The sequence below is a fragment of the Psammomys obesus genome, unplaced genomic scaffold (genome assembly GCF_907164565.1).
Source record: "Psammomys obesus unplaced genomic scaffold, mPsaObe1.curated_primary_1811, whole genome shotgun sequence".
NCBI lineage: Eukaryota > Metazoa > Chordata > Mammalia > Rodentia > Muridae > Psammomys > Psammomys obesus.
The window spans coordinates 2448252-2474831 of record NW_026596143.1 but is presented as its reverse complement, the minus strand read 5'-3'; the positions used below and the strand labels follow the sequence as shown (position 1 = coordinate 2474831).

General features: G+C 42.1%; 1 protein-coding gene across 1 annotated transcript in view; it reads right to left on the bottom strand.

Annotated features, from left to right (window-relative positions):
- Positions 1 to 6050: 6050 nt before the first annotated feature.
- Tnks (tankyrase) overlaps positions 6051 to 26580 on the bottom strand; it is a 141790-nt gene continuing 121260 nt past the window's right edge. Inside the window, exons 20-26 of the mRNA XM_055593346.1 lie at positions 24977 to 25097; positions 23796 to 23893; positions 22223 to 22297; positions 19609 to 19714; positions 19083 to 19269; positions 16424 to 16580; positions 6051 to 11419 (exon numbers count right to left, since the gene is read on the bottom strand). Of these exons, the coding sequence (XP_055449321.1) occupies positions 11333 to 11419; positions 16424 to 16580; positions 19083 to 19269; positions 19609 to 19714; positions 22223 to 22297; positions 23796 to 23893; positions 24977 to 25097 (831 nt within the window). The 3' untranslated portion in view covers positions 6051 to 11332. The remainder of the gene's footprint in view (positions 11420 to 16423; positions 16581 to 19082; positions 19270 to 19608; positions 19715 to 22222; positions 22298 to 23795; positions 23894 to 24976; positions 25098 to 26580) is intronic.

The window sequence follows — 26580 nt, the reverse complement described above, 5'->3', positions numbered from 1 at the left end:
GTAGAGGGCTGGTGACCACAGTCAGAAAGAGCCAGTGGTAACGGCTTGTCTTTCCCAAGAGGACCTACTATAGGAGTGTAGGAGTTGACGATGAGGATGGTTCGATGGAAGAGCCCAGTGTCAGCAAACATCAGCAAAGAGGGCTGGAATAGAAGAGTGTACACAATGTACATTGTCTGAGGCCCCAGTTATGCTTCAAGGCTAGAGTGAGAAAGTAAGCTAGTGGTTATGTAAAACCTGATTATGGAAGACACACCATTTTTTATCAGTTTCCATTGGTGTGGCTCTTCCAAATTGTAAACTAAAACCTACTTTCCCACTGTATCATAATATCTTGGAAACGTCAATCTAATAAGAAAATTCAGTAGTTAAAAAATTATGGGGGGAAAAGTCCCTTTCCTATACAGAAATGCCAAGTAAAACAAGAATTTACAATGAAAATGTAAAGATAAGATGCCCACAGTAAACTAGCAGCGACGGGCAACAAGCTGTATATAACAGACAAGAGGTAACAAACGTGTAGAAAACAGCGCACTGCGTTCCTGGATAAGGGCCTGGTCACAATTCCTAAGGTAACATGGTTCACAAGATCTTCATCAGCAAGATTAGGGGAAGAACATGTCATTCGGGGAGGGAATCAAGGTAGGGCTGTCTTAAGTCTACTTTGCTGTGTGGAACAGACATAATCTGCTGTCGCCATATCCGAACTGGTTATTAGCCAACCTAGGCCTCTTACTATCTCATGAGCCCTAAAGATCTGTATTTATCCGACCTCCATAACAGCAGGGCAGGGTGTGGGGGAAGGATAGCCGCTTTGTAGTCGAACAACAGGAGAAATCTTAGTTTTGAGGCAGAGGGACTTTGGTTTCAAAGATTGAGTTGTACAGTATTCTGCCTGAATGTGTGACAGCAGGCCAGAAGAGGGCACCCAGATCTCACTACTGATGCTTGTGAGCCACCATGTGGTTACTGGGAATTGAACTCAGGACCTTTAGAAAGAGCAGCCAGTGCCCCTAACCTCTGAGCCATCTCTCCAATCCCAGGCAAAGGGACTTTACTGAATGGAAAACAGTAAGTGAAATATAAAGTCCTGAGTTGTCCAGTTGAAAAAGGGGGCTCATGTGAGAGACGTTTTTAGGGAGGAAACAGAATCTATTCAATAGACCCAGTATTGCTAGAGAAGAGCCTTGAGAAGCAAGCTATCCCAGGAGCGCTTGTCTCCTAGGAACCACAGCTCCAGGAGCCAGTGTCCAAGCTGCCACACTCTCGTCTAGAGACGCCCACCTAGCGAGATGGCTCACATGAAGCTCTCCAAAAGCCTGATGACCTGAGTCGGGTAGGAGAGAGGCGACTCCACAGAGCAGGTCGCCGACCTCCACATGTGCACCCTGGCATGCCCGTGGGGCACACAGTGCACACTGGTACCTTCCAAAAACCTGGTAGGCACAATGAGAAGCCAACTTTCTCTTGGTCACATGCTGTCCCCACCCGCTCATCCCCCAGCAGACCCCCCCCCCCCGTTGATTCATGGAGATATCCATTCCTCCTTATGCTTCAAGGCAAACTGGCTTCACCGAGGGCAGGGGGTCAGGCCTGAATTACGTGTTCTACCCAACCTGCTGCACCTAAGATGAAAGTCTCAGACTACCTGAGCCACACTATAAGCTTGATGTACATGCTCAGACTAGCTGGTAGGGTGTTTTTTGATTATTATTATTATTATTGTTGTTGTTTGGTATTATTAAATCCCTAGAACTTATCACATTACTGTTTCAGTAAGGAGCAACTGGAATTTGAGGGCGATGGTTGGGGTCTTCGGCTGTTTTATGGACTTGCTTTCGTCTAGCCCACTTCCTAGCCAATTGTGCCTTTTCTTGGGGGCCAAGGAGCGAGGGCAGAGACAGTTTTCAGATTGAATAAAAAAGGCCATTTAGTTATCTCATAAACTATGAAATGGTAAGAATTCTCATTTTAGAGGTAAGAAGTTGAGCGACTCAGCACATCCTCTGGTTAGCAAGCTGCAGAACCAGGCTGCGACTCCAGATGGCAGAGCTGAGGCTCACCTTAATCCTGAAGTATTTCCGGCAGATCAACTGCACTCATTTCTCACTGTCCTAAAGAGGCAGGGTAGAAAGGCAGGACAGCCAGCAACAGAAATGATCAGCCCCCATTCCTTTGGAGAGAGAGAGTGCCGAGAGTTAAGAATTTCAATATTCCTGGCCAAGCCGCTGCAAGGCCACTATATACTCTATACTCAGAAGAAACAGCCTTGAATGAGGCTAAAACAGACAATGCATTGCTCTTAGGGTCGAAACATGTCTTACATCCTTCTGACATTATAGTTCAATTTTATCAGCACTCCCCGCTCACCCATAAACTGAAACACACCTCATAAAACACCTAAATTCTCATTTACGAAGAAAAATTCCTTTAAGTGAAGTAACTTGCTGTTCTGAGCTTCTCTTAATCTTTAAACTCACAGATAACATCCTTTGAATGATGTGCTTCAAAAGCCACAATAGTCATAGAAGAGACTTCAGCGTGCATCTTTAATGCCTGCACTAAAGCATCCACTTTGTCTCTGGGTGTGCCCTTTCCTGCCTTCCAACTCTTTCCTGTTGTGTAGGTCAGGATCCCCGCTGCACCCGAGTCTCTGGGAACTCCTTAGACTGCACAGCCCACCATAAGGAGTTGCCAGGAGACACTGGCACTTCCAAAAGTATTCAGATTGTACCACACCACAAACCATGCAGGTAAAACCACTGAACAACTTTTGCAGACAGCCTTTCCACCTAACAGGGTAGAGGCAAACAGTGTTCATAGGACTTGCTTTGAAACTCTGAAACAGCTGTGTGGTATGCCCTGGTTTTCTCCATTTTCAGCCTCCCCAGAGCCCACAGTCCTGACTCACACCAGTTTCTTCACACTTGATGCTTTATTTGTTTGCAGAATTGTAAAGCCGACCAGCCCAACAGTATAAATTAGTTCTATGCTAGGAAGAATGTAAAAGAAAATTATTATTATTATTATTATTATTAAGACAGGGTTTCTCTGTGTAGCCTTGGCTGTTCTGGAACTTGCTTTGTAGACCAGGTTGGCCTCAAATTCAGAGATATGCCTGCTTCTGCCTCCTGAGTGCTAGAACTAAAGGCGTGCACCACCACTGCCCAGCACGTCAAGATTTTTTCTTTTAAACAACTTGTCAAGATCATAATAAATCTAACCGAAATAAAGTCCATGTGTTCCATACTCACTGGCTGCACTAGCTTTTAACTTTTGTTAATTCTAGATTTGTGTGCTCCTTTAGCGTGTTATGATTATAAAACTAGGGCAAACTAGGCCAATGGTAAAGGTTTATAAACACTCTGAGCAGAACATGCTGGCTTTAATCTGGCACACTGGGTCACAATCACTACAGCACTGTAAGCAACAGAAGTTTAAAAAGTTCACACTGACAGCATTTAATCCCCGCACTTGGGAGACAGAGTCAGACAGATCTCGGAGTTCAAGGCCAGCCTGATCCACAGAGTGAGTTCCAGGACAACCTATCTTGAACTCCTCCCTCCCCCCAAAAAAGTTCATACCGGGGATGTAGCTCAAGGTAAACAAAGTGCCTTCCAAGAATGTGCACAGCCTACTCCTACCCCCTTTCAAAACTGATGACTAAGAAAATGCTTCTCTTTATATTCATGGGATTGTTTTGATTGTAATTTCCTTTTAAAAACAAATCCAATCCACTTTAGCAAGTGATTTAAAAAAAGAAAAAAAATCTGTGTCCCTGCCACGCATCCGCTGTGAGGTGGACAAGGGAGAGATGCGTCCCCGTCCCGCTTCACCCGTCATCACTGAGAGAGCTGGCCCCAGCCCTCAAGGCTACAGCATTCCGTAGAGTGGGCCGCACCTCAGCTAGTCAGGATTGTAGAGCTGGCTCTGGTGGCAAGGGTGTGGGTGCGCTGCTTCCAAAGATAGGAGAGCAGAAGAGCTGGCCCTGCCCTCCCAGAGCTGCCTCACTGGGTGAGCTAGCCAGGACTGTGCTGGAGAGTTCCCCCTGGTGGTGTGGGAGGAGAACTGGCAGGCTGACCATCTCAGCCACCACCCTGAGCCAGATCCGGAGCTCTACCGCCTCTATGAGCTGACGGACCATGTGAAGGGACTGGTCCTGCAGATCCGAAGCTGCATGATCTCCATGACACAAGGCAACAAGAGGCTATCACACCCGGTTGAGAATCCAGTATTGATAGTGTAAGCAGAAGCCAGAGGCCTTGAAGCAGACCAACGGCTTATTGCAAGTAAAGATGCGTAAATGAAAAGGTACACGGTGGGTACCCTGTGACACACTACAGCTTCCCCAACAAGATGGTTTTTGTTTTCTTTTTTTTTTTTTTTTGGGGGGGGGGTTTCAAAGGTGGAGGGTGGATATGAAGTGATGGGGAGATGAGAGGGACTGGGGTGTATGATGTGAAATTCACAAAGAATCAATAGTAAGTAAACAAACCCTTGTGTGTATATACATACGCATGCATTCATGTGTGTTAATGCCATGATGCTGCGTGTGAAGACCGAAGGGCGACTTCCAAGCGTTGATCCCCGCCTTCTACCTTGAGGCAGGGTATCCTTTTCTCCATCCAAGAGGCCCTGTGAGCGTCTGTGGGGTCTCCTCTTGGGAGCACTGGCATTGCAGATTATTACTGCCTTCACCTGGGCTCTGGGTATTCGAAATCAGGGCCGCACTACAGCCTGGCAAGTGCTTCCTTCAGTCCTAGAAGTGATTCAGACCCTCTCCGCATTCCTGTCACGCCCCCACATAGGATCAAAGCACAGAACGGCTGCAACTCCACACTGTTGACTTCATGCTCTACCCGCCGCCTCATCTCCTCCATTCTCTTCTTGGCGTGTTCAACCTGACCTGCATGACAGAGATGCTGATGATGACCCAGTGGCACCTGCTGTTCTGTTTCTGAGAGGCTTCATCTGTGAAATGGGGGGTGAAAAAAAGACTTCTTGGGTGTATATGATGAGTACACAGAGCTTGAAGAGAGACAAGTGTGTGCGTGGGGGGAAGCACTAACAAAAACCCCTGAAATCGAAATTTCTGTACTTTTACCATCTGGCCGTGACTACTCAGAGCCTGACCGCTACTGGCCAATGGCACCTTTCACAAATGGCCAGTCTCAAGAGAAAAAACTCAGTGCTGTAAAATTTACCACCCAGAAAGATGTTTGCCTGGATATGGACCCCACACAAATGGCCCCGAGATCTAGTACTTCATTATAAAAGCATTCCTATATACTCCCTCAGCTCACAATTCCCTGCTTTGCTTCTACTCCTTGACTGCTTGCGCCCTGGGTAAATTCTTTAAAAGCAGCTGCCTTCACAAACCCACTCTGAGCCTCTTACAGGTTCACAGAAACTAGAGTGCTTCCAAGCATTAATTTGTGCTTGTAACCGTGCCAATTCTTATGGTGAAGTTATGGATACACATCTTTGTTTAAATTTGCTACCTAAAAGGTGTGGAGAAAGAGCATCAGTGAGAGATGGGGAGGTTCTTTGTTTCTTGGGGTCAAGGTGGATAGGTCTTCGCATGCAAACCAGACTGGCCTGAAACTTGTGGTCCAGCTGCCTCAGCATCCTAAATGCCTCAACATCCAGATCTAACAAACTTGCTCAGCTGTTAGATCTTGGATGTTTCCCTAGGCATGGGCAGAACCTTTCTCCTCCAATCCCCCTGCCTGGGAGGACCAATGAGTTGCTCTCAGGGTCAGACACTGAAGACAATGACCCTTTGTTTAAGACCCTTTTCTTGGTTCTCTTCCTATTGCTGTATGTTCATAGCTCTCACATGGGCTATTGCTGTATTTCTGAAACAGCTCCCATCTGGACTACTAGGTGATAAGGAGCTTTAAGCTCGGGTCTCAGTAGGAAGAGGGAAAGGAGAACTGTTACATGAATCTTGACAAGTTTAGGTCAGCTGTGCTATGGATGGTCAAGCTGACATGAACAAAACAGGACAAAGGAAACACTTAAGAGCCGAATGTTATACACACACAATGTACTTTAAAATGTTTTTTTTTTTTATTGAATATTAATCTGTTACAAGTACTGTGAGTTAGACATTAAGCCAAAGCACAATTACAGGTTAAATATAATCACAGAGATGTTCAACAGAAACCCACCACGTAGGCTGGGTGAATTCCTTGATGCCCCCTTTCAGAAATAGGTAGAAGGCAAGAAGGAAAGAAAAACAGTTTCATTCCAGGTGAAAGCTCTAAAGACGGAGGACTTGCATGCAGTTAGCATCCTTTTGTGATCAAACTGCTGGGGCTACCAGACTTAGAAAACTACGAGTAAAACAAAAATCGGGGTCATCAGTCAAAATCTGAATTTCAGGTAAGTTAATGAACATTTAAAAAATGCACAGATATGTCAAATATTGCATGAAATATGCTTGAGCTAAAAAAAAAAACCTGCCTGAAATTCAAATCTAACTGGGCATCTTGTATTCTGTCTGACAAGCCTACAGATGGACAAATGCAAAAAAAAAAAAAAAAAAAAAAGAACAAGGTGTGGCTGGAACCCCTGCCACTGGTGGGTCACACAGAGACTGAAAACAAAAAGAACACTAACAACAAACCAAAGGGCCGCTACATTGGTTATTTACACAGAACGACATCACAGTAGGAAAATACAATCACAACTCCAAATGCTCCAAATGCCAGGAACAGTCTAGATTTCCTCAAAGCTGGTTTTGTAAGTTTTTGAGAGACCTTGTCAAAGTACCTTTTTAGTTTTGTAGATATCAAAGACAAATATTACTACCACGAAGATACGATGAGTTTAAAACACTGGGAGGGAAGCAGAAGCAGGTATTAGCACACACATAGACACACGCACACACAGACACACACACACATGAGGAGTTTAGTGTTTTGTGTAGTGAATACACTTACTATACAGCAAGGTCACCCTAATTTAGGTCTATGTTACTTCAAAAATTTCAGTTCCTTCCTTTCTTTTACTGTGGCATCTTCTAGTTTTCCTTGCTGGCCAATGGGAGAGGTTCAGATGTCACATAACCAAATCTGAGCTAACAAAGGGGATTTCAGGGCCACCTGAGAAAGACCAACAAAAGAATTCTGGAGAATGAGAAAAAACAACTCTGAAGGGCTGGTGGAAGGTTGAGGAGAGAGGAAGAGTATAGCAGAAGAGAGGGCGAAAGAATGAAGGGTCAAAACTATCTCTATGGTGTGACTTCTATCTCAATTTTGCAGAACTCTGGTGGAAGTATAAAACTGGCCATGCCCTGACCATACTGCATCTTATACAGGATATAAAATCTTCAGCTTCCTAGAGGCTTTAAGTTTCACATATCATAGTATATACTGTAAAATTATTAAAAAACTTCCATACCACTTAAACTCTACATGGTATCACATACTGTGAATCCCCACCCAAGTTCACAGGTTTGGAAACCCTCCTTCAAATCAGAAGATCTGGAGGCTGAAGAACTTTACATGGGAGAAACTGGACCTGAGTGGTTCCAGCAGCTCCACAGTGTGTGACAGGATTACTTATAAAATACACCCCCATAAAACACACTTACCAGGTATGAAACAGACATGCCCACTCACTGATACACTTCAAATACTAACAAATGAATTCATGTTTCACTGCTGGAATAAAAAAGGTTAAAAAGTTTCTGCCATAGATAAGGCTTTTTTAGCAAGAAAAATGTAATTGTCCATTAACTGTAGAACGCATACGTTGGCTAAAGAGGCCTCACTTTTTATGTTTTTTTTTTTTTTTTTTTTTTTTTTTTGTGAGACAGGGTTTCTCTGTGTGCCCTGGCTGTCCTGGAGTAACTCTGTAGACCATGCTGGCCTTGAACAGAGATCCACCTGCCTTTGCCTCTCAAGTGCTGGGATTGAAGATGTGACGTCTAGCTAGGCTGGTATTTCTTAAATCTTTTTCTAGCTAGGGTGGTATTTCCTAAATCTTTTTCATGTGCTAGATGTAGCTAGTAATAGTTCAAATATTAATTCTACAATTTCTCGTTTCCTTTTCACTGCTTTAATATCAAACGTCAGTCTTTAACTTTATGATACAGGAAAACCCATCTTAATGTCATTTTTGAGTATTTGGTGAGTGACTCTACAGTCTGTAGCTCTATGCAAGATGATCAGCCCAAAGGAAAACACAGTAAGAAGGCTGCCACACAATCAAGATCTGGGTACATGGTGGGGAGCCAGGATGAGGAGGAGATGTGCTTAAAAATACACAGCATTTTTGTTTATAGGGACCCAAACAACAAATGTTTAAAAGGGGAGTGGGACAATGTCTAATCACCCTTCATGCAACTGGGAGAATACGGAAATAGAGGAAAACATAGACAACTGACTGCAGTCTAAAGCTGTTTGATAGCATTAGCCAGAATGTTAGTTTGCAATAATATCTAGGATAATAACGTTAATGTGTGTTTCTTTGAGTGCCATAGTCAAGCCCTTCTCTATATATTCCAAATGCACCTCCCTACTCTGACAACAAAGAGAAATGAGCATAGTTGGCAACACAAAGCTCCGAGGAACCCAGGCTGCTTCATGAGATAATAATGTCAATCTACTCTCACCTCTTGGAGTTGTGCTATTATTTTGCAAAGAATGAAAACACTGGATGCCATGCTGCCATTTACTAGCAAACTGACAGAATCTTCTGAGCAGAAGGCAGATGAAGACTAACCCAGTTCTGGTTATGATATGAAAGTAACAGATACCTGGATTCCTCATGTAAGAGCCCAAATGAAGCAAGGCGACTGGGCCAAGTGCAGGAGAGAAGTGTCTGGCTGGTCAAACCTGGTAAACTGGCACCATCAGGTCTCTAGAAAAGGCTGTGGAGTTGAGGTGGGTAGAAACACTAGCCTTCTCTCTTAAGTTCTTTTGGGAAGCTGAGGAGTCCCAAACCTGTCAGCAGTTCTAAACCATGCACAGCCAGAAAGGAAGCGATTTCAGCTGAAGGCCATGCCTTTATACTCTAGAGGGCTCTTTTATATTCCATTTTGCTATACAAGGACATCACCCTTTTGCCAACTTGAATATACTCATGCCTCTGGTTTTCAAGCTCCGACAGTATCAGCTCTGCCAACCCACTCTTTTTAAACAGATCATATATGTGCATTCTGTCATGAGTCATCATGAGACCACCAGCACTGCAGAAGGCTTCCAAATACAGTGTCTACTCGGCACAGAACATCAGACATAGCACAGGTGCTTTAGTGAGCCACAGACTAACTTCTCAAGGTGAAGCCCACATTCACCTAGTTCATATGATGGAGATGACACAGCATACAACCACAGTCTGACAGTGGCTCATCTTTCAGGAGCTCTAAAGCTTTCCACACCCACACCACACTGCCTTGATCCTTAACTGAGGTCACAGCTGTGGTTAGCACTTTAAACTAATTCAAGCGGGGCCAAATAACATAGACATTATAGCTACTAATACTCCACAGATGGTAATTTCAACTCTTTGTTAACAGAAAGGAAGAGGAAAAAAGGAAAGAGGAAAAAGAAAAGCTCTTTGAGCCAACATCAAATTTTGAAGCTTTGTATGGAACTCTAGTCACTATTAAACACGCAGGCAAAAACACAAGTACCCAGCTCAGGCCACTGAAACTTCAACAGAATTGAAAACTGAGGCAAATTCTTGGTTTAATTTTGAGGAACCCATGCAAGATATACCTATAAAATTCACACTAGACTGGATGCCTAGTTCTAGCATTGGGCTCAAGCTAACAAAAATTAAATAAATACAAAGAAGAGAGAAGTGTGTATTTCGAGAGCCAGGGAAATGACAGTGGTCACAGTTTAATACTTATTTTTAAAAAGGTTAAAAAATGTTTTCAGGACTTCCAAGTGAAATGATTAAGTATGTCACACTGTTTTCCCTCTGTGTTTGTGACTTTTGCTCAAAGGTGAGTAGACGGATGTACAGCATGACTCTACATAAAGTAATGCACTCAACTCAGCATTCAGTTAGGGTCTGCAGAGCAGCAGGAGATGTGGCTCTGCTCAGCGTCCTGTGCACTTGGCGAATGTCCTCACAACAAGCAGTACTTTCACAAGGAAACCGTTTCTATCAGTGGCACTTAAAAAAAATAAGTCAAAGAGCCTTTGGTTTCAATTTTTGTTTTCCTTGTGTAAATATATTAGGAATTTGAAGAAATGGTTTAAAAATTGAAATAAGGGATCTTCTTACACTATTTGAAACATACTACTCAAAATAAAGGCCGAATCTGGAGTAAACAAAAGTCCTGCATGTGTGCACATGTATTACTTAGGGCTTGAATCCTGGTTTTCTAAACTAAGGAGAGAGGAGAGTAAGCTGTTGGGGACCCTACCGAAGTGCAACAGGTCTGTGACTTTGTAAGTGAAGGGTGACATCAGGGGTGACGATTCTGGCGGTCCAGATAATGAAGTATTTACTGAGACATCCACTCCCCCTCCTCCTTACCGGGGTCTTCCCTCCCAGCTCTTTAGTCATTTCACCAGGAAAGAGAAGCCACAACTGCCGTAGAACTCGGATGGCAGCGCTCTTTTGGCATCTGTAGCATGCTCCTGCGAACCCTGCAGACTACAAAGAGAAAATGGCTCACCAGGCTCTGACTTTCTAGGCCAAAGAGATGTTTGTACCCTGCCTTTTAAGATGTGCCACTTCATGAAAGGAAAGTAAATCTTGATGCTTTTCCTTTATGTTCACAAGAAGCAGAGATACAAAACAATAGGGACGTGGGAACAGTGTCTTGCTTGGCCAGAAGCTCTGGTTGCATTGCTAATAATTTTAGTCAGTGTGACTCTGTGCAAAAGATCCCAGGAAGACTCTGGCTCATTTTCAAAGTAACAACAACAACAACAAACAACAACAATGTATGTTTGGCAAAATTAAAAATGAGCCCACCACAAGTGTCTATCTGCTATAAATGTGCCAAACACAACAAAGAAAATGTAGTGTGTGAACCAAGAACATGTTCGCCGGCATATTCTCTTTTCCCGTTTCTACATCTCCAACAAAGTGTCTTGCTTTACAAATGGGTAACTGCCACGAAAATGAGCCCGAGACCTGTCAAGGCTGCAGTGAACATTTCCTCAGATGGAGCCGTGGCAGCGTGCTCAGTCACTCACGCCGCATCATCACTCTAGCAACACTTTATGAAAGACAAACAGCTCATTTCTTGGCTGTTGGGGTTTAGAGAATTGTTTTTTTTTTTTTGTTGTTGTTGGAAGCAATCCACTGTAATCCAGTCGCAGGTCTGAATCACTCTGGCCTTTAGCAGGGGCAATCACTAGGTCTTCTGCTCTGCGGCCGTTGCGGTCTGTGAAGGGGCTTCCGGCTTCATGATCTGGTAGGTGATGAGATATTCCGGATATGCCTGGAAAGGTCAAGAAGACAAACAACTCATGCCTGGAAGGTGTAGCAGTTGAGCCTAACTTGGGGTCAGGCTAGCCAACGTAATAAATCCGACCATCTGTAAAACTGTACAGCATTTCTACTTCAATCTATTTTATCTTGTAGTGCTGGGCATGGAACCCCGAGCCCGGCCCACATGAACCAAACACTCCGTCTCCCAGCAGCACCCTACAGCCTCAGCCTCAGGTTTCTGCTTTCAACACTGTAAGTTAGCTCCCTCTGTTCACCCTTTACTACAGTACCAAGTGGCACCCACAGGAGAACATCAGTATCTTTCCTCTTCACAGTAGGTAGTCGAGCAGCTTATTAAACCAAAATAATAATTCTACTGTCTAGAGCTCCAATCAACCACAAGCAATGTTGTAATCCACCAATGTACATGGGTACAATGAGGAAGGTCAGACATGTGGAGGCACCAAAAATCTACAGGGCAATAGTATGGGGGAACTGGAAGTAGGATGTTTGTTTCTTTGTGACAGGGTCTCATGCTAAACTCTTCTCACACATGCTCCATAGCTCTGGCCTGTCTTCCTGCCCCTGCCTTCATTGTGCTGGAAACCACCAAGCATGGCCAGGGGGGATCGCACCAACTGGCAAGCAGCTGCGATAGGAAAGGCAATGACGCATGTGTACACGCATTTGTCACCAGTCCTTATCAGTCTCTACCCTCCGGAAGTCAGTGAGACAGAAAGATCAGTTCTGGCGTGAGACTAGTACTTTTTGATGGGGAGGGGGAAAGGGAGGCTGCTCTCAGAGGAGGCTGTCAAAGATCTTACACCACTATGTGAACCCGCTAGAAAGCAGGGACGGAAAATCCCTTAGTGTGTGGACTACATATGAGTTCTTCAACCCTAAATGATGACAAAGCTAGACTCAGCATTTTTTTCTGAGTGGCCTGTGACTGAAGAATAATATTCCGCAATTGGGCAATGGGTTTGGGACCTCCCAAAATTTATGTACTACTTGCATCAAATACAAAGATTATCAAAGGTATAATAATAGTAATAGTAATAATAATAACTGGATTTTTTTTTTACATTTAAAATACAAAAAAATACAAGTGGTAGATTTACTGAGTTTGTTCTTTGTAAATTAGCACACTTCTGTCTGTGTCTTGGGTTTCCTTAGTTATAAATGGGAGCAGCAATACTGGGTTCTGGTTATGTTTCCCTGCTTGGTGATAATAAAATACCAAGGTCTCGGAATGGGACTGGTATGGTAAGAATACTGTGTTTGGCACTATTAACATTATTGCTACTGTTGTCATTCACTAGACTGTGTCTCAGAAAGAGGTCTCAGGACTTGAAGACCAAAATACATAAATCCACTTTAAAAAGTCCTGTCTATAGACATGTAAGCAACACTGTCATTCACAAGCCCCTCTCCACAGTCCCGTGCACTCTGGTCTGAATCTAAACCACTGACAGTTTCCATCAGTAACAACCAAACTGGAATGATGAGGGCCAGCAATGTCTCTGGACTCCTGAACCTGAAGGTGCAGTAACTACTCTTCTGTAGCTCTCTCTCTCTATTTTTTAAGACACGGTTTCTCTGTGTAGCACTGGCTGTCTTGGAACTCACTCTGTAGATCGGGCTGACCTGACAGAGATCCACCTGCCTCTACCTCCTGAGTGCTAGGATTAAAGGTATGTGCCAGAGCCGGCTTCTATAGCTCTTTGTAATTCACACCACTTGGTTAAATGGATTTAAAGAAGCATTTCGATTTTTAACATTAAAGCAAGCTGTTGCCGATACTTCTCCTTTACTGGCGGAGAAGGGAAGTACTGATCGGATGGCTTAACTGTTAGGGCACAATTCACTCAGCACTGACGCACACGTTTCAGGTGTCTCCCACGTGTGACATACGCAGTGTGAAGGAGAGCCTTTGCTATCAGTGCTCACCATCTGTCTGGGGATACAAGCAAGACAAACTGAAAGAAGATGTACAAGCTGTGCACAGCGGCACGTGCTGAGCGTTAAAACCCAGGGTAGCTCCTGCTCCCGCCGTCCTGGTGAAGCTGGCTGTCTCCACACTTGCTGTACCGCCTTCTCTTGCTTACAAAGTTACTTCACCAGGAGTGCGGGGTACCAGGGACCTCATTTTTGGTAGCATGGTTTAAAAGATTTCCGACACATGTCCACCTTGGTCAGACAGATTGTGAGATTCTAGAGGCATGAATTCCTGCAAGTTCCTCCTGTGAGGGCTCCAGGGCCGTGAGTAGGAGACAGGATAGATTGTGTGTTCAGTTTACTGATCAATCACACAAAGCCCAGAGGACTTTAAGGCAGGGAATCATTTGGCTGCAGGATTAGAGGCTAGAATGAACCAAAAAGCTTTATTACCCATCAGGTCACCTTAATCCACACTACTTACAAGAGTACAGAGTTTATAGTCTGTTTTAAATTCCTAAAAGTAACAACTCACTCTGGGTAACTCAGTGTCAAGAATCTCCACCCACATTTCTACTGAGAACTAAGAGATGTCATGCTTTCTTGAATGAGACTTTGGCTACTGGAAAACTACTTAAAAAAATTTATCTATCTATCTATCTATCTATCTATCTATCTATCTATCTATCTATCTATTATGTATGCAGTATTCTGCCTGCATATCAACTGGATACTGGAAAACTACTAAAAAAAAACCATTTATCTATCTATCTATCTATCTATCTATCTATCTATCTATCTATCTATCTATCTAACTAACTATTATGTATGCAGTATTCTGCCTGCATACCAGAAGAGGGAACCAGATCTCATTACAGATGGTTGTGAGCCACCATGTGGTTGCTGGGAATTGAACTCAGGACCTCTGGAAGAGCAGCCAGTGCTCTTAACCTCTGAGCCATCTCTCCAGCCCCAGAAAACAGTATTTTCCTCTCCACCTTCAATAAGCCAAAACTGTACAGATCATGCCAGTAAAATGGACAAAACCTTGATAGCATCCAATAACCAGAGAATCTCTTGCCTTCACATCTGATGTAGAGCATGAAAGTGAAACTCATACAGATATTGCTCCTTTGCCCATGCACAAGTGCTAAAAAGTGAAGCCAAGACCTTGTACATAAAGGCAAGTGTTCTACCACAGAGCCATATGCCAGCCTCTCCTGACATTTTAAGTCTAATCACATCGCAATTAAAGCTAATCTTCCTTTCAGGTATGTATCAATTTCATTGTACCTTCCAACCCTAAAGCAACAATCCCATTCAGAATATCCCCCCCTGACTGAAACATTTATGTGTTCTTGACAGTGTTAAGCATTAAAAATCAAGTATGATTTAGTAACTAGGGAGAGCAGACAGATCAGGAGAGGAAAACTTTCTAAGCCCAGGGAAAATCGATCATGGGAAACAATGCAATTAGCAGATGCTGCAGTTGGCATGCCCCCTGCGGAGAAGCGCACCTGGTTCGGAGACAAGCCTCTCCCTGAAACACAGTAAGTGCATCTCATTTTTAAAGGCACTCCAACATTCTCAACAGATTTGTTCCATCATTCTTTAAAATCCTGTTAGGAGGAGGCTCGAAGCAAGTTACCAAATTTAGTTTTTCATTTTTTAGGGATAGGGTCTCTGTTCCTCAGCCTGCTGTCCAGCGTATGATGGCCCTGTCTCAATCCTGTCCCGACTGAGGAAGGTCAATTTTGGTTAGCTGGTCAAGCTCGTCCCTCTTTCCTCGCTGAGTGATTATAGCCTCCTTTCCCTGTAGCTTTGCAACAAGCATGCAAATATTCTTCTCTAAATTCGGCATCCATTCTTGCTTGAGCTAATTTTTGCCATGATCGTATGCAAATGGATTTTTCCAACTCCAGCCTGCCTCCCACTTCTATTTATAGTATTCTACCCTGACCCAACAAGTTCCCCTTGTCGCTCATTCATCAGTAAAGAGTAATGAACTACCGTCCCACTGCCCCCCAGTTCAATACTATATTTACTTTGGTGTGCATATTTCTCAGATTTGGCCAGGGGAAGCTCCCTCAATGACTTTTAGGTCCTCTCTATGCCTCCACATTTTCCTTCCTGAGTACTTCATTACTTTTTGGTAAAACAAGGTATTTGAAGCTTATCTTGTACCTATTCTGTTCCAACCCTGGTTCCTTCGAGCCAGGAATGGTTTGAAGGGTTGGGTTCTAGCTTTTCATGGCTACTGGGGTGTCTTTGCTTTCAGCAAGAGTTAAAACATATAAGTGCATATGTACTTAAATTTATACATAGATTAAACATACATGTATGTACACAGATATCTATTTATCTATTGATATATTTGTTAGAAACCACAAATTGCTGTAAATCAATGCAACTTCAGTACAACATTCATTTTTCTACGCCAATTCTCTCATTCCACGTGGCATGCCTTCTTCTGCAGTAAGCCATAGTTCTCTGAAGTTAATACACCTATGCATCTATTCACTTGCTCAAACCTGGAATCTGTTGTTTTACACATGCTAGCACAATAAACAAACTTAGAAAAGAGGAGATCATGCTATTAGCAATTCTTCCCCAACTAAACACTCTTCTCTGTCCAAGAACACAGAAAAAAATATTAATTTTATATATTATCAGTCGTTACTTTCTCATATTTTCCTTCTATTTCAGGCTAGTTATAGCTTTCAATTAAGGTTAGAAAAATTGACTTCTGCATTCAGACAAACTGGGTGGCAATTAGTGCTGGGAGTTGAGGGCTGGTGTGAAGACTCCTGAAAGTTTACTTATGTATGTATATATTTCTCGATATAAACAGTTCCATTGTCTTCCAATTTCATTTTGGAGCTTCAAGACGGTGGCAGAATTAAATCATCCACAGTTTTCTGACTCTCAAGGCTGCAGGGCTATGATCCTACGGCAAGCAGATCCATCCAAAGCAAGCTGTGCCTGCAACAACTGAAGATGCTGTCTTAAACATGGCTTCCACTTTTTAATGAATATGTTTAGTGACCTCCTCACACTGCCTTGAAGAGCAACATACCTGTTCTCCTCTGTAGATGACATATTCAGCATACGCCAGCCCATTGACACTCGGTCTACCAATAACGGAGTGGTGTCCTGGAGGCGCATGGGCCATTTTCATGGTGCTAAACTGCAGAAAGGACTTGCCAAGAGTCACTCTACAGAAAAGCATTTGTCTAAAGGAGAAATAAAAGCAAATATTCTCAAGAACACTGGACATCTTAAAATGTAACCACTAGGTTTACTAGCTTCTAAAAAGAAATTCACGCTAATTTAAATGCTACTTTCAAGTCTGTGTTTAGTAATGGGATAAAATTTAATACACTGATTTACTATTTAACAATCATCAGGCTCAATATCAACTTAGACCAACAGTTTGAGGCAGTTTTAGAGTAGTGTAGGAATCTAGCATAGAAAACACCTGGTACAAGCTGTGTCAAGTGCTAACAGATACAATACAGGAAGAGTTTTCACATAAACACATAGGAAGAAAGGAAGCAGATGGGAAGAGGAGCTGAGGTTAATATCGTTGTCAGGTGTGTTTGTGTGCATGTAGCATGCACAGAGGGAGGAGGGCAACCTCACATGCTGGTCTTGGCCCTACCTTGTTAGAGACAGTTTTTGTTTTTTTTGTTTTTTTTAATGTTTCTGCCTTTGTGTAACAGACCGGCTGGCCAAGAGCTCCCAGGGAAGCTGTAGAAGCGCTGCACTCACCAACACTCATGCAACAACATGCATGCACATGGCTTCTACATAGATCATGGAAATTCAAACTGAGGTCATCATGCTTGCAAACGCTTTTGACCCTAAGACATCTCCCCAGACAAGATTAGGCTTGATACGTCCTGGGTAAATAATAAGAACTGGTATATGATAGACACAGTAATAACAAAAGTGGGTCACGAACAAAAATACTTCGCTTAAATATGTGACTAAAATTAAATGCTGTATAGGATAAGAAAAACTGGTTGGATGGAAATGATAAACTATAGCCTTCAGTTTAAAACTAGCTGGCACCTGGTTTTATAAATACAATTTTACTAGAGTAAAGCCATGCATTCATTTACACAGCTGCTTCTGCACTCCAAGGGCAGAGGTAAATCTCTGACAAGGATTCAGGATTGCAAAGCCCAAGGTAATTATTACCCAATCCTTTAAAGAAAAAGTCAACCCTTAAACACTATGTATCTTGACTAATTAGTATAATTAGCCACATTGTTAAACATAAACAGTTTGTAGTAACTGAGTACGATCTTTGCATTATTCCTGAGTCCTGCCTGGCTGGCTTTTTCAGCTGGATGCCACTGGTGAGCCTTTGGGATAAAGGTGTGGTATCTATCTTGTTTTCTTGTAGGTTTTGCAGAAAAAAAAAAATTTAAAAAAGGTTTCATTATAAATTAGGAAGAGGCTTTATTTAATTGTTTTAAAGTTTCATTTTTATTTTATATTTTATGAGTGTTTTACCTACATGTATGTTCGTGCCTGGTACCCATAAAGGACAGGATAGAATGGAACTTGGAACTAGAGTTACAGATGGATGTGTGCTACCATGTGAATTGTGGAACTGAGCCCAGGCAGTCTGCAAGAGCAAAAAGTGCTCTTATCTGCTGCGCCATCTCTGCAGCCCCAAAGAGGCTTCCTCAGCTCCATCTTTAATGCCATGGCAACAGAGTGTTGTCAGTGGATTGTCCTTCTCAATCTGTTGAATGATACAACACTTGACCTGACAGGCCTCAGCTTCCCATTTTCTGCTTTCAGGAGCAGACCTCATCTGCAGGACTTACTGAGTCAGTGTATGAAGATGCTGGTGCTGGCTTGCTTCATATTTGTAGTATTGTGCAGGTGAAACAGCTAAGAAACCTAAGGGCAAGGTCTAGGGGGCAAATGTTGGCAAACATGAGACAGAAGCCAGCAGAGACATTCATTCTCCACACACGCACATCACTGTTCTGAGACACAGCTGTTTCTACAGCTTCTCTGAAGGCATCTCATGGGTTGTGTACTTGTGACTGGAGCCGTGGCCAGCCTGCTCCCCAAGCTTATCATTTCGTGTACTCTGCCTCCTTCCTGCTTCCTGGTGACTACTCTTGCCAATGACTTGCCAGTTGCATGCTTTGGTTCAGGCTCCATTTTCAAGGTGGTCCTAGCTAGGACATAAACTTGTCTGTCTAATTTCATTGAGCTCTCATTGATCATCAGTTAGGTTTACTTTATTGTTCATTTTAGGTTTATTTTGTCTCCATGGGAGGCATGTTTTGGGATAGCACTGATCCTTAGGAATTTCTGTTTTAATCACAGTGCTCTTAGTGAGACAAGTTTCCTTCTGAGTGTGTAGCATCCATCTTTGAGTTGCAAGTGACCAGTTTAAAAAATGCACCTGCAGATAGGTTTAAAGGCATCAGTTTTAAGGAATTTCAAGTTCTGAGAACTTGAACTTGTATGTTCTGCTCTGAAGGCTAGAAGGCTTTTGTTCTATAATTTCTTAGCATTTTCTAGCTCTGACTCTGAAAAGCTGCAGGAAGGCCTGAAATGGGGTGCACATGTCTGGTTTGCATCGCTGGTACTAGCACTTCAGTCAGTGCTGGAGGGCAAAGGCTGAATAGCAACTTCAACAGACGCTGATAGACAAATTTGGTTAGTTGAGGCCGCAACCATTCCACTCAAGGCAGGATGCTCACCTGTGACATATATAACATGACCTGTCTTTGTGTGTGGGACAGCCTGTTCCTCCTCCAATTCCATAAACATACTGGTTGCTTTTTGAAGAGTTTTCGGCAAAGTAAATTCCAGCTCCAAACATCCCTCCAATGTATGCATGTCGCTCATCAAACCCTTTATGAATAATTGCATTAATAAAGGGAGAACCTGAAAATACAGAGGTGGAAAAATTAGTTTTTGAAAACTTAGCTGTATACTTTTCCACCAAACACAGTAATGTTAAAGAAGGAAAACAAACCAAGCACAGGTGGCTCAACTTGGAATCTGAGTTTACAAGCAAGTTCTGAAGGTCATTTGCATTGTGCATGCTTTGGGAAGCCTGTGCCAACATGCCAAAAGCATTTTGGAACTAGATATTAGTTCAACCCCTCCCCCCAAAAAAAAGAAAAAAGGAAAAAGAAAAAAAGTCATTCAACACAATATAATCAATCAGTCCCGTGGGCTTTTCCCATTACCCCCCAAATGTAGACAGACACCAGCACTCACCGTGGAACAGCATGCGTTCATTGTGATGGTTGTGATTCTCCTCAGACACTTCCTTTTGTCTGTGACAGAATCGCTCCCTCAGCTTCTTATTCACAACTTTCTGAATCTTCATGAGGAAAAAAAAAAATCATTATTAATTAAATGTACATTTCTGATTTAAAATGACAAATTAGTTCTCCCTTTGGTGGTGTCAATTTTGTTTTGCTTGATTGACACATTATCTAAAAGTCACCATGTCAGTGGAATTGAGTTAATATGCTTTCAGTGACACAATTTTTACAGTTCTTGTTAGTTAGTATTTCACTGCTGTTTTGTGTGTGAGCATGTGGAAAAGTGAGTGACCATGAGTGTGAAGCCAGAAATCACCAATGAGAAGGTTGCTCTATTATCCTCCATCTTATTTTTGAGAGTGGCTGCTCACTGAACTAAGTTTACTGTTGTCAGACTAGCTGGCCAGTGTGCTTTTGGGAAATCCCTACCTCCACCTCTCAGCTTTGAGATAAGGGTGCCTATCACCATGCCTGGGCTTTACGAGAATGCTGGGGACTCTAACCCAGCTACCTCACATTTGTGCGACATGTACTTTATCCATTAAGCCAAACAAACACCCTTCATGGCTTATTTTGCTATACCAAAATAATTCCCGTAACCAATTCTCGGCAGATGCAATTCACCTTCGTGATACCTTCTGAAAAAACAGGTAATGGCCACATAGTTTTTTTTCTGTGATTTAAGAGATGAATGAATTCTGATCTCATCAATAACAAAAGCCCAACAATCTAGGCCTTTAATAAATGGTACCTTCAAATGATTTAAAATGAAGTAACTGCTGTTGAGGGTCCAAATTTGAGGATGAATGGGTGGGCCATCTGTGGCACTGACACCAGCTACCCGTATGACATGGCCTTCTGTTTGGACCTTTGCTATTCACTATTTCTGACCCGTACGGTCTTACAGGTTAGAGGTTGTAGTGAGAGAATAACATTTGATTTTAGGATAGTGAATGATTATCGCTGACAATTTGAATTTTACCCTCTAAAATTCCTACAGTTCATTTAATTGTCTAGATTATTTTTACATTAGCTTTGGAATCCAACTTTGGCTATAAAAATTCACAAACTTATCAGCTTATAAGTGAGTGTATACCATGCCTGTCCTTCTGTTTATAGGTTACCTCACTCAGGATAATCTCTTCTAGTTCCATCCATTTGCCTGGAAATTTCATAATTTCCTTATTTTTAATAGCCGAGTATTCCATTGTGTAGATGTATCACAATTTCTGGATCCATTCCTCCATTTAGGGACATCTAGGTTGTTTCCAGATTCTGGCTATTACAAATAAAGCTGCTACGGACATAATTGAGCAAATGTCCTTATTGAAAAGTGGGGCATCTTTTGGGTATATGCCTAGGAGTGGTATAACTGGATCTTGAGGTAGCACTAATCCCAATTTTCTGAGAAAGTGCTAGATTGATTTCCAAAGTGATCGTACAAGTTTGCACTCTCGCCAGCAATGAAGGAGGGTTCTCCTTTCTCCACATCACATCCTCTTCAGCATGTGTTGTCACTAGAGTTTTTGATCTTAGCTATTCTGATCAGTCTAAGATGGAATCTCAGAGTTGTTCTGATTTGCATTTCCCTGATGATTAAGGATGTTGACCATTTCTTTAAGTGTTTCTCTGCCATTCAATATTCCTCTACTGAGAATTCTCTGCTTAGCTCTGTATCCCATTTTTTTTAATTGGATTATTTGGTTTGTTGATGTCTAAGTTCTTTAGTTTTTTATATATTCTGGTTATTAGTCCTCTATCAGATATAGGGTTGGTGAAGATCTTTTCCCAGTCTGTAGGCTGTCGTTTTGTTCCGTGGACAGTGTCCTTTATTAGCCGTATAATATAGCCATCTACAGGCCTAAAGAAGCTAAACACCAAGGAGGATCCTAGGGAGGATGCTTAAATCTCATCCAGAATGGCAAACAGGATAGACACCAGAAGCAGTGGAAGAGAGAAAACAGGATGGGAGTCTACTATAGAGGGTCCTATGAAAGGCTCTACCCAGCAGGGGAGCATAGCAAATGCTGAGACTCAGGACCAAACTTTGCACAGAGTGCAGGGAGTCTTATGGAGGAAGAGAGGGGTGGGATTAGAGGGACATGGAGGGGACAGGAGCCCCACAAGGAGACCAACAAAACTAAAAGATTTGAGCCCAGGGGGTCCTGCAGAGACTGATTCACCAATGGAGAACCATTCATGTAGAGGACCTAGACTCCTGCTCAGATGTGGCAGCCCAGTCCATGTGGATCTCCGAAGGAGGGGAACAGGGGCTGCCTCTATCAGGAACTCAGTTGACTGCTCCCTGATCACTCACCCCTGATGATGCAGCCTTGCCAGGCCACAGAGGAAGAGGATCCAAGCAGTCCTGATGAGGCTTAACAAGCTATGGGTAGATGGCAATTATAGAGAACTCCCCCTTTCAGTGGACTAGGGGAAGGAGATGAGGGGAAGAGGGAGAGAGGGTGGGACTGGGGGAGTTGAGGGAGGGGGCTTCAATCGGGATATATAATGAATAAATTTTGAAGAAAAAAAACTTAAGAAAAAAAAATTTACAAACTTACTCGAATGACATTGTATCTGTTGAAGATGCCACCAGCATTGCCACCATCTCTGTGTTCTCGAATAGTACTTTGCATCTGGGGAACAAAGGGAAATAATTAACTTTGTGAGAGGCAACAGTGCGAATTCCTTCTGCTGTCTCCACAATATTCCAGTTCTTCCATCTGTCTCTCCCTGATGAGTCTGAATCCCATGCAGGAGTTCACTATAAACTGATCAACAAATTCAATGAGTATTTGTGGCGAGAAAGTAGTCATGAATACCAATGTAAGCATTTTCTGATATAAATTTTGGAAGATTTTTTTGTAAACACGACAGGAAAACTGAAAAAAAAAATAGCATTTCAAATAATGTAAAATTACTATTTTGTTTTTGAGAATGAAAAGAAATTGAGTAAGTTAAACTAAAATGATATTCAATCGATACTACATTAGATAAATGCTAAAAATAAATAATTAAAAAATACATTTTTGTTCCATTTTATCACAATAGTTATTGGGATACTGATATATAAGTTTAGGCAATGGAAGTTGAGTGTATTTCACAATTTAACAGAATAACCTTTTAACCACTGCTAATTCTTTAACTATCAAATTTCAAATAATTATTATGGAAAAGAAACTGTTTTGAAGACTTAAATGTCTTGGGCTGTGGGCAGAACCCCTGCCAAGCATGTGCAAGGAGGCCCTAGGTTTGAAGGCAGTATCACAAAAATGCCCAAATTTCTGACAACTGGCTTGTGGAGTAAGCTCTACTCGTGTCTCCATTTGGGGGTGTGCAGCCCTCATCTTACATGATCAAAATTTACTATGGGGACAAACAGACAAGGCCCTGGAACACATTCTGCCTTCCTGATAATCTAATACAAACTGAAACATTACTATGGGGTAACCATCCTGTATTCCCTAACGTGACTTCTAGCACTAAATGGAGATAATAAGAGCACTAGGTAAAAAAATAAAATGACAGAAACTCCTTAACTGTAGTCAACATTGTTTCCGCTTAGAACAAGGCAAATTACTCCCAACAATGGAGTCAGACATTGCATTGGGAACAACAAATACAAGGGGAATTTTTATGCCACCTTTCTACAAAATGTAGTCTAATTATATAGTGTGAGAAATAATTGTGAATGTAAAAATTAACTGAGATAGAATCTTCCTTAATCATGTAATTGAGCTAGAAAATAATGTGATAACCAGGCATGTTGCTAAAGAAACACTTAATAATTACATTAAAAGCCTAGAGGGTATTTTCTGTCTATGAGCAAGATTCTTGCCCCATATCAATCTTAGGTGTATTTTACTGAATGAAAATGTTTTAAAAAGATTCTTACTTTCATGACTTAAAACTGACAAAATTTCTACAACAAAAAGATAGCCATTTTACAGACAGGCCTGAGATATGAAAGCACTGTGCATCATGTGATCCAACAATCCTATTAAATGCATGCTGGTGACCAAGACTGAATAAAACAGGCCAAGTGACCCTGCAACAGAGTAAGATGAGTTCGTGTCCCTGGAAATAGAGTCATAGCAGAATCTGGGCAAAGAAAAAGTTTTTCATGTTTGTTACCTCTTCTTCTACTGACTGATATTCTTTATCTTCTGGAGCAAGATCTAGCAAAATAGTTCCCTGATTCACACAGTGAAAAGTCAAATACGGATTGGTTCCTGTAGAAGAAAAAAACAAATGCTTTATAAAGCACATACCCATATCACCCCCGTCCCACTAAGCTTGTGGAAAACTTGGCTATAAATAACTGACAATTTGGATTAGCCTACACACTATTTTCAACCTCCACCTCAACATCCAGTCTGTAAGCAAATATACCAAAGGCACAAGAAGAAATGAAGTGTTAAGGTACTTATTCCCTCCCATGAACCCCTTCTACACAGCAGGGCTCAATACTTCCTGAACTGATCGTGAACTTAATCATGAACAAAGGATATATCTACAAAAGAGAAACGTGCCCTGAATCACAATGTGTTCTACAATAGGAGAATCGTCCTCAAAAATTCTTTCCAAGATGACCTGAAGATGGTCACTAATTAACTTGTGTTAATTTCATAGGATTGACTAAAACACATGTTTAAAAAAGCCTTCTAAGTTTGGTTGCACACAGTTTTTGAAATTTTATCAGCTAAATAGATACTATTTGTTCCCTCTCTTTATTTATCTACTCTATGGCAAGCACATCTAACAAAGACATATACAGTAAACATGGAAGCAAGAGAAGAGGCCTGTAACAGTGCAGGATGATGGAAATGGTTGAGCTGTGGTCCTGAGGGCCAGGGGAGAGCTCAAGATGAGGCAGGAAAGGTCAGACTATAAGAAGTCATGTGCCAAGTGTCTGATTTTATCCAGAAAGCACCAGGGCACTGCAGATGGGGGTGAGAGGACGGCAGACTGCTCCTCTGGATGCTGTGGAGAAGGCAGTAGGGGAGGTTAAGGTGCAGGCTGGAGGTTGGCTGAACAGTGGCTCTGAGGCCCAGGAGAGGAACTGGCAGCTTGAGTCAGGGGAAAGCAGTGGAAAAGGACAAAGCACAGAGATCTGAGAGAAACTTCAGGGCATAGAGTGGAAAGACTTGCTCTCAGACTTGCCCAGCTGGTAACAGTGAGTAGCCGAGCTGAGAAAGACAGCTGTGCCAGTGAACCTCATGTGCTCTGGGGCCAGACTGCCCGAGCCCTCAAACTAGCCTTGCTATTTCTTCACTAAATTCTGAAAAAATATCTATTGTTTTCAAATAGCTTACCTTGTTGTCCACCTAAAAGTCTTTCCACGCCCTTGATTAACTTGTGGCGGTGTCCATATGCATTGATGCCTATTTCTTTGAGTTCTTCATGACCCATATCAGCCAACACATCTAGTGTAATCTGAAAATGGAAGCAGGTACACACTAATGTGAAGCAGTTCTTGCACCCATCTCCAGTACTGTGACCACCACACAGTTTAAAGAACCCGCTTCCTTTTCTAAACACGACCTTCAAGCTGCCTGTGAGGACCAGCAACACCCCGCTCAGCAGAAACACTCCCATATTTGCTTTGAGCAGGTGGACAATTGAGATGGAGACCCAGATAGATGGGCAGACAGATGATCACTGCCATGGTTCTTTCTGACTGCTTTTTTTTTTTTTTTTTTTTTTTTGCCTCCAGATAGATGGATCAGCAGCCTGAAAAATTGGAAAACCCCAAATTCAGTATCTTGTGGATAGGAGAAATGAATGGCAGACATTCACTTTAATTAATCAGTGTGGCAAAAGTAAGCCAACTTAAGTTCCCAGTGCCAGAACATAAGCAAGCCAGGAGTCCGCAGCCTTAGGAGGCAGGCAGGTTGAAAGTTTAAGTATCAGTTTAGGTCACAGGCCATTTTATAAAGCAGCAAACTCAGAAATACCAATTTGGAGAAAAGGAGAGGAGGATTTTTAGGTTCATAAATTATCAGGTTAGCAATCCCTGCTCCTACACACTCTCGATGTTTGCAGCCTCTGAATTCTGGAGACTCATCTGGGAGGGCAGTGGCAGCTTGCTGATCTCCTCACACCTTTGTGGACTACAGTAACTGTGACTCTACCTCCACCCAGTGGCGATGTTCTGAAATCACCTGTGGCTTCATGTGCAGAGGATGGCGCTGGGATAAACACTGGTTTGTCATTCTTGGTTTTTTCTTTCTCTGGAGACCTGAAATATCCTTTTATAGACATTCTTTTTCTAACTCATACAAGATTTAAAAAAATATATAACTTTCTCCATCTTTACACTTAACAAATTAGGCCTCAAGGTCTGATTTTTACTGTCAAAATGAAATACTACAAAATAAGTTGGATCATCTCAGTGCAATGAACAACACTGCTCATTCTTTGAAGTAATTTAGCACATTCCTACTAAGTGGACATCGAAAAAAATAATTGTTTCATTGTAAAAAAGAAATCAGCAATTCACTCTAATTACCCAAGGAAAGTTTTCAGAAGACAGCAACACCAAAATATTCATCTTTGGAATAGAACAGTTTATAAAATAGGAGTCTTTACAGTTTAAGGTAGACCTGATTTTAATGTAATCTGTGATTACATTAATGTTACCGGTATCATCACTTTCTAGATATTTTATACTTCAGTTTAAATACCATTGACAATAAAAACATGGCCTCATTTATATGAGGTAACTTTAGGTTATATACATCAAAATCTTTTTTCAAAATTTTTATTTTATGTGCATTAGTGTGGAGGTGTCAGAGCCCTTGGATTTGGCCTTACAGACTGATATACATAGCACATAGCTGAAGAGTGTCAAAACCAGGCTAGAAGACGAAACAAAACAGCAAACAAAGAATATTTCTAACCATGTTCTCAAGAAGGA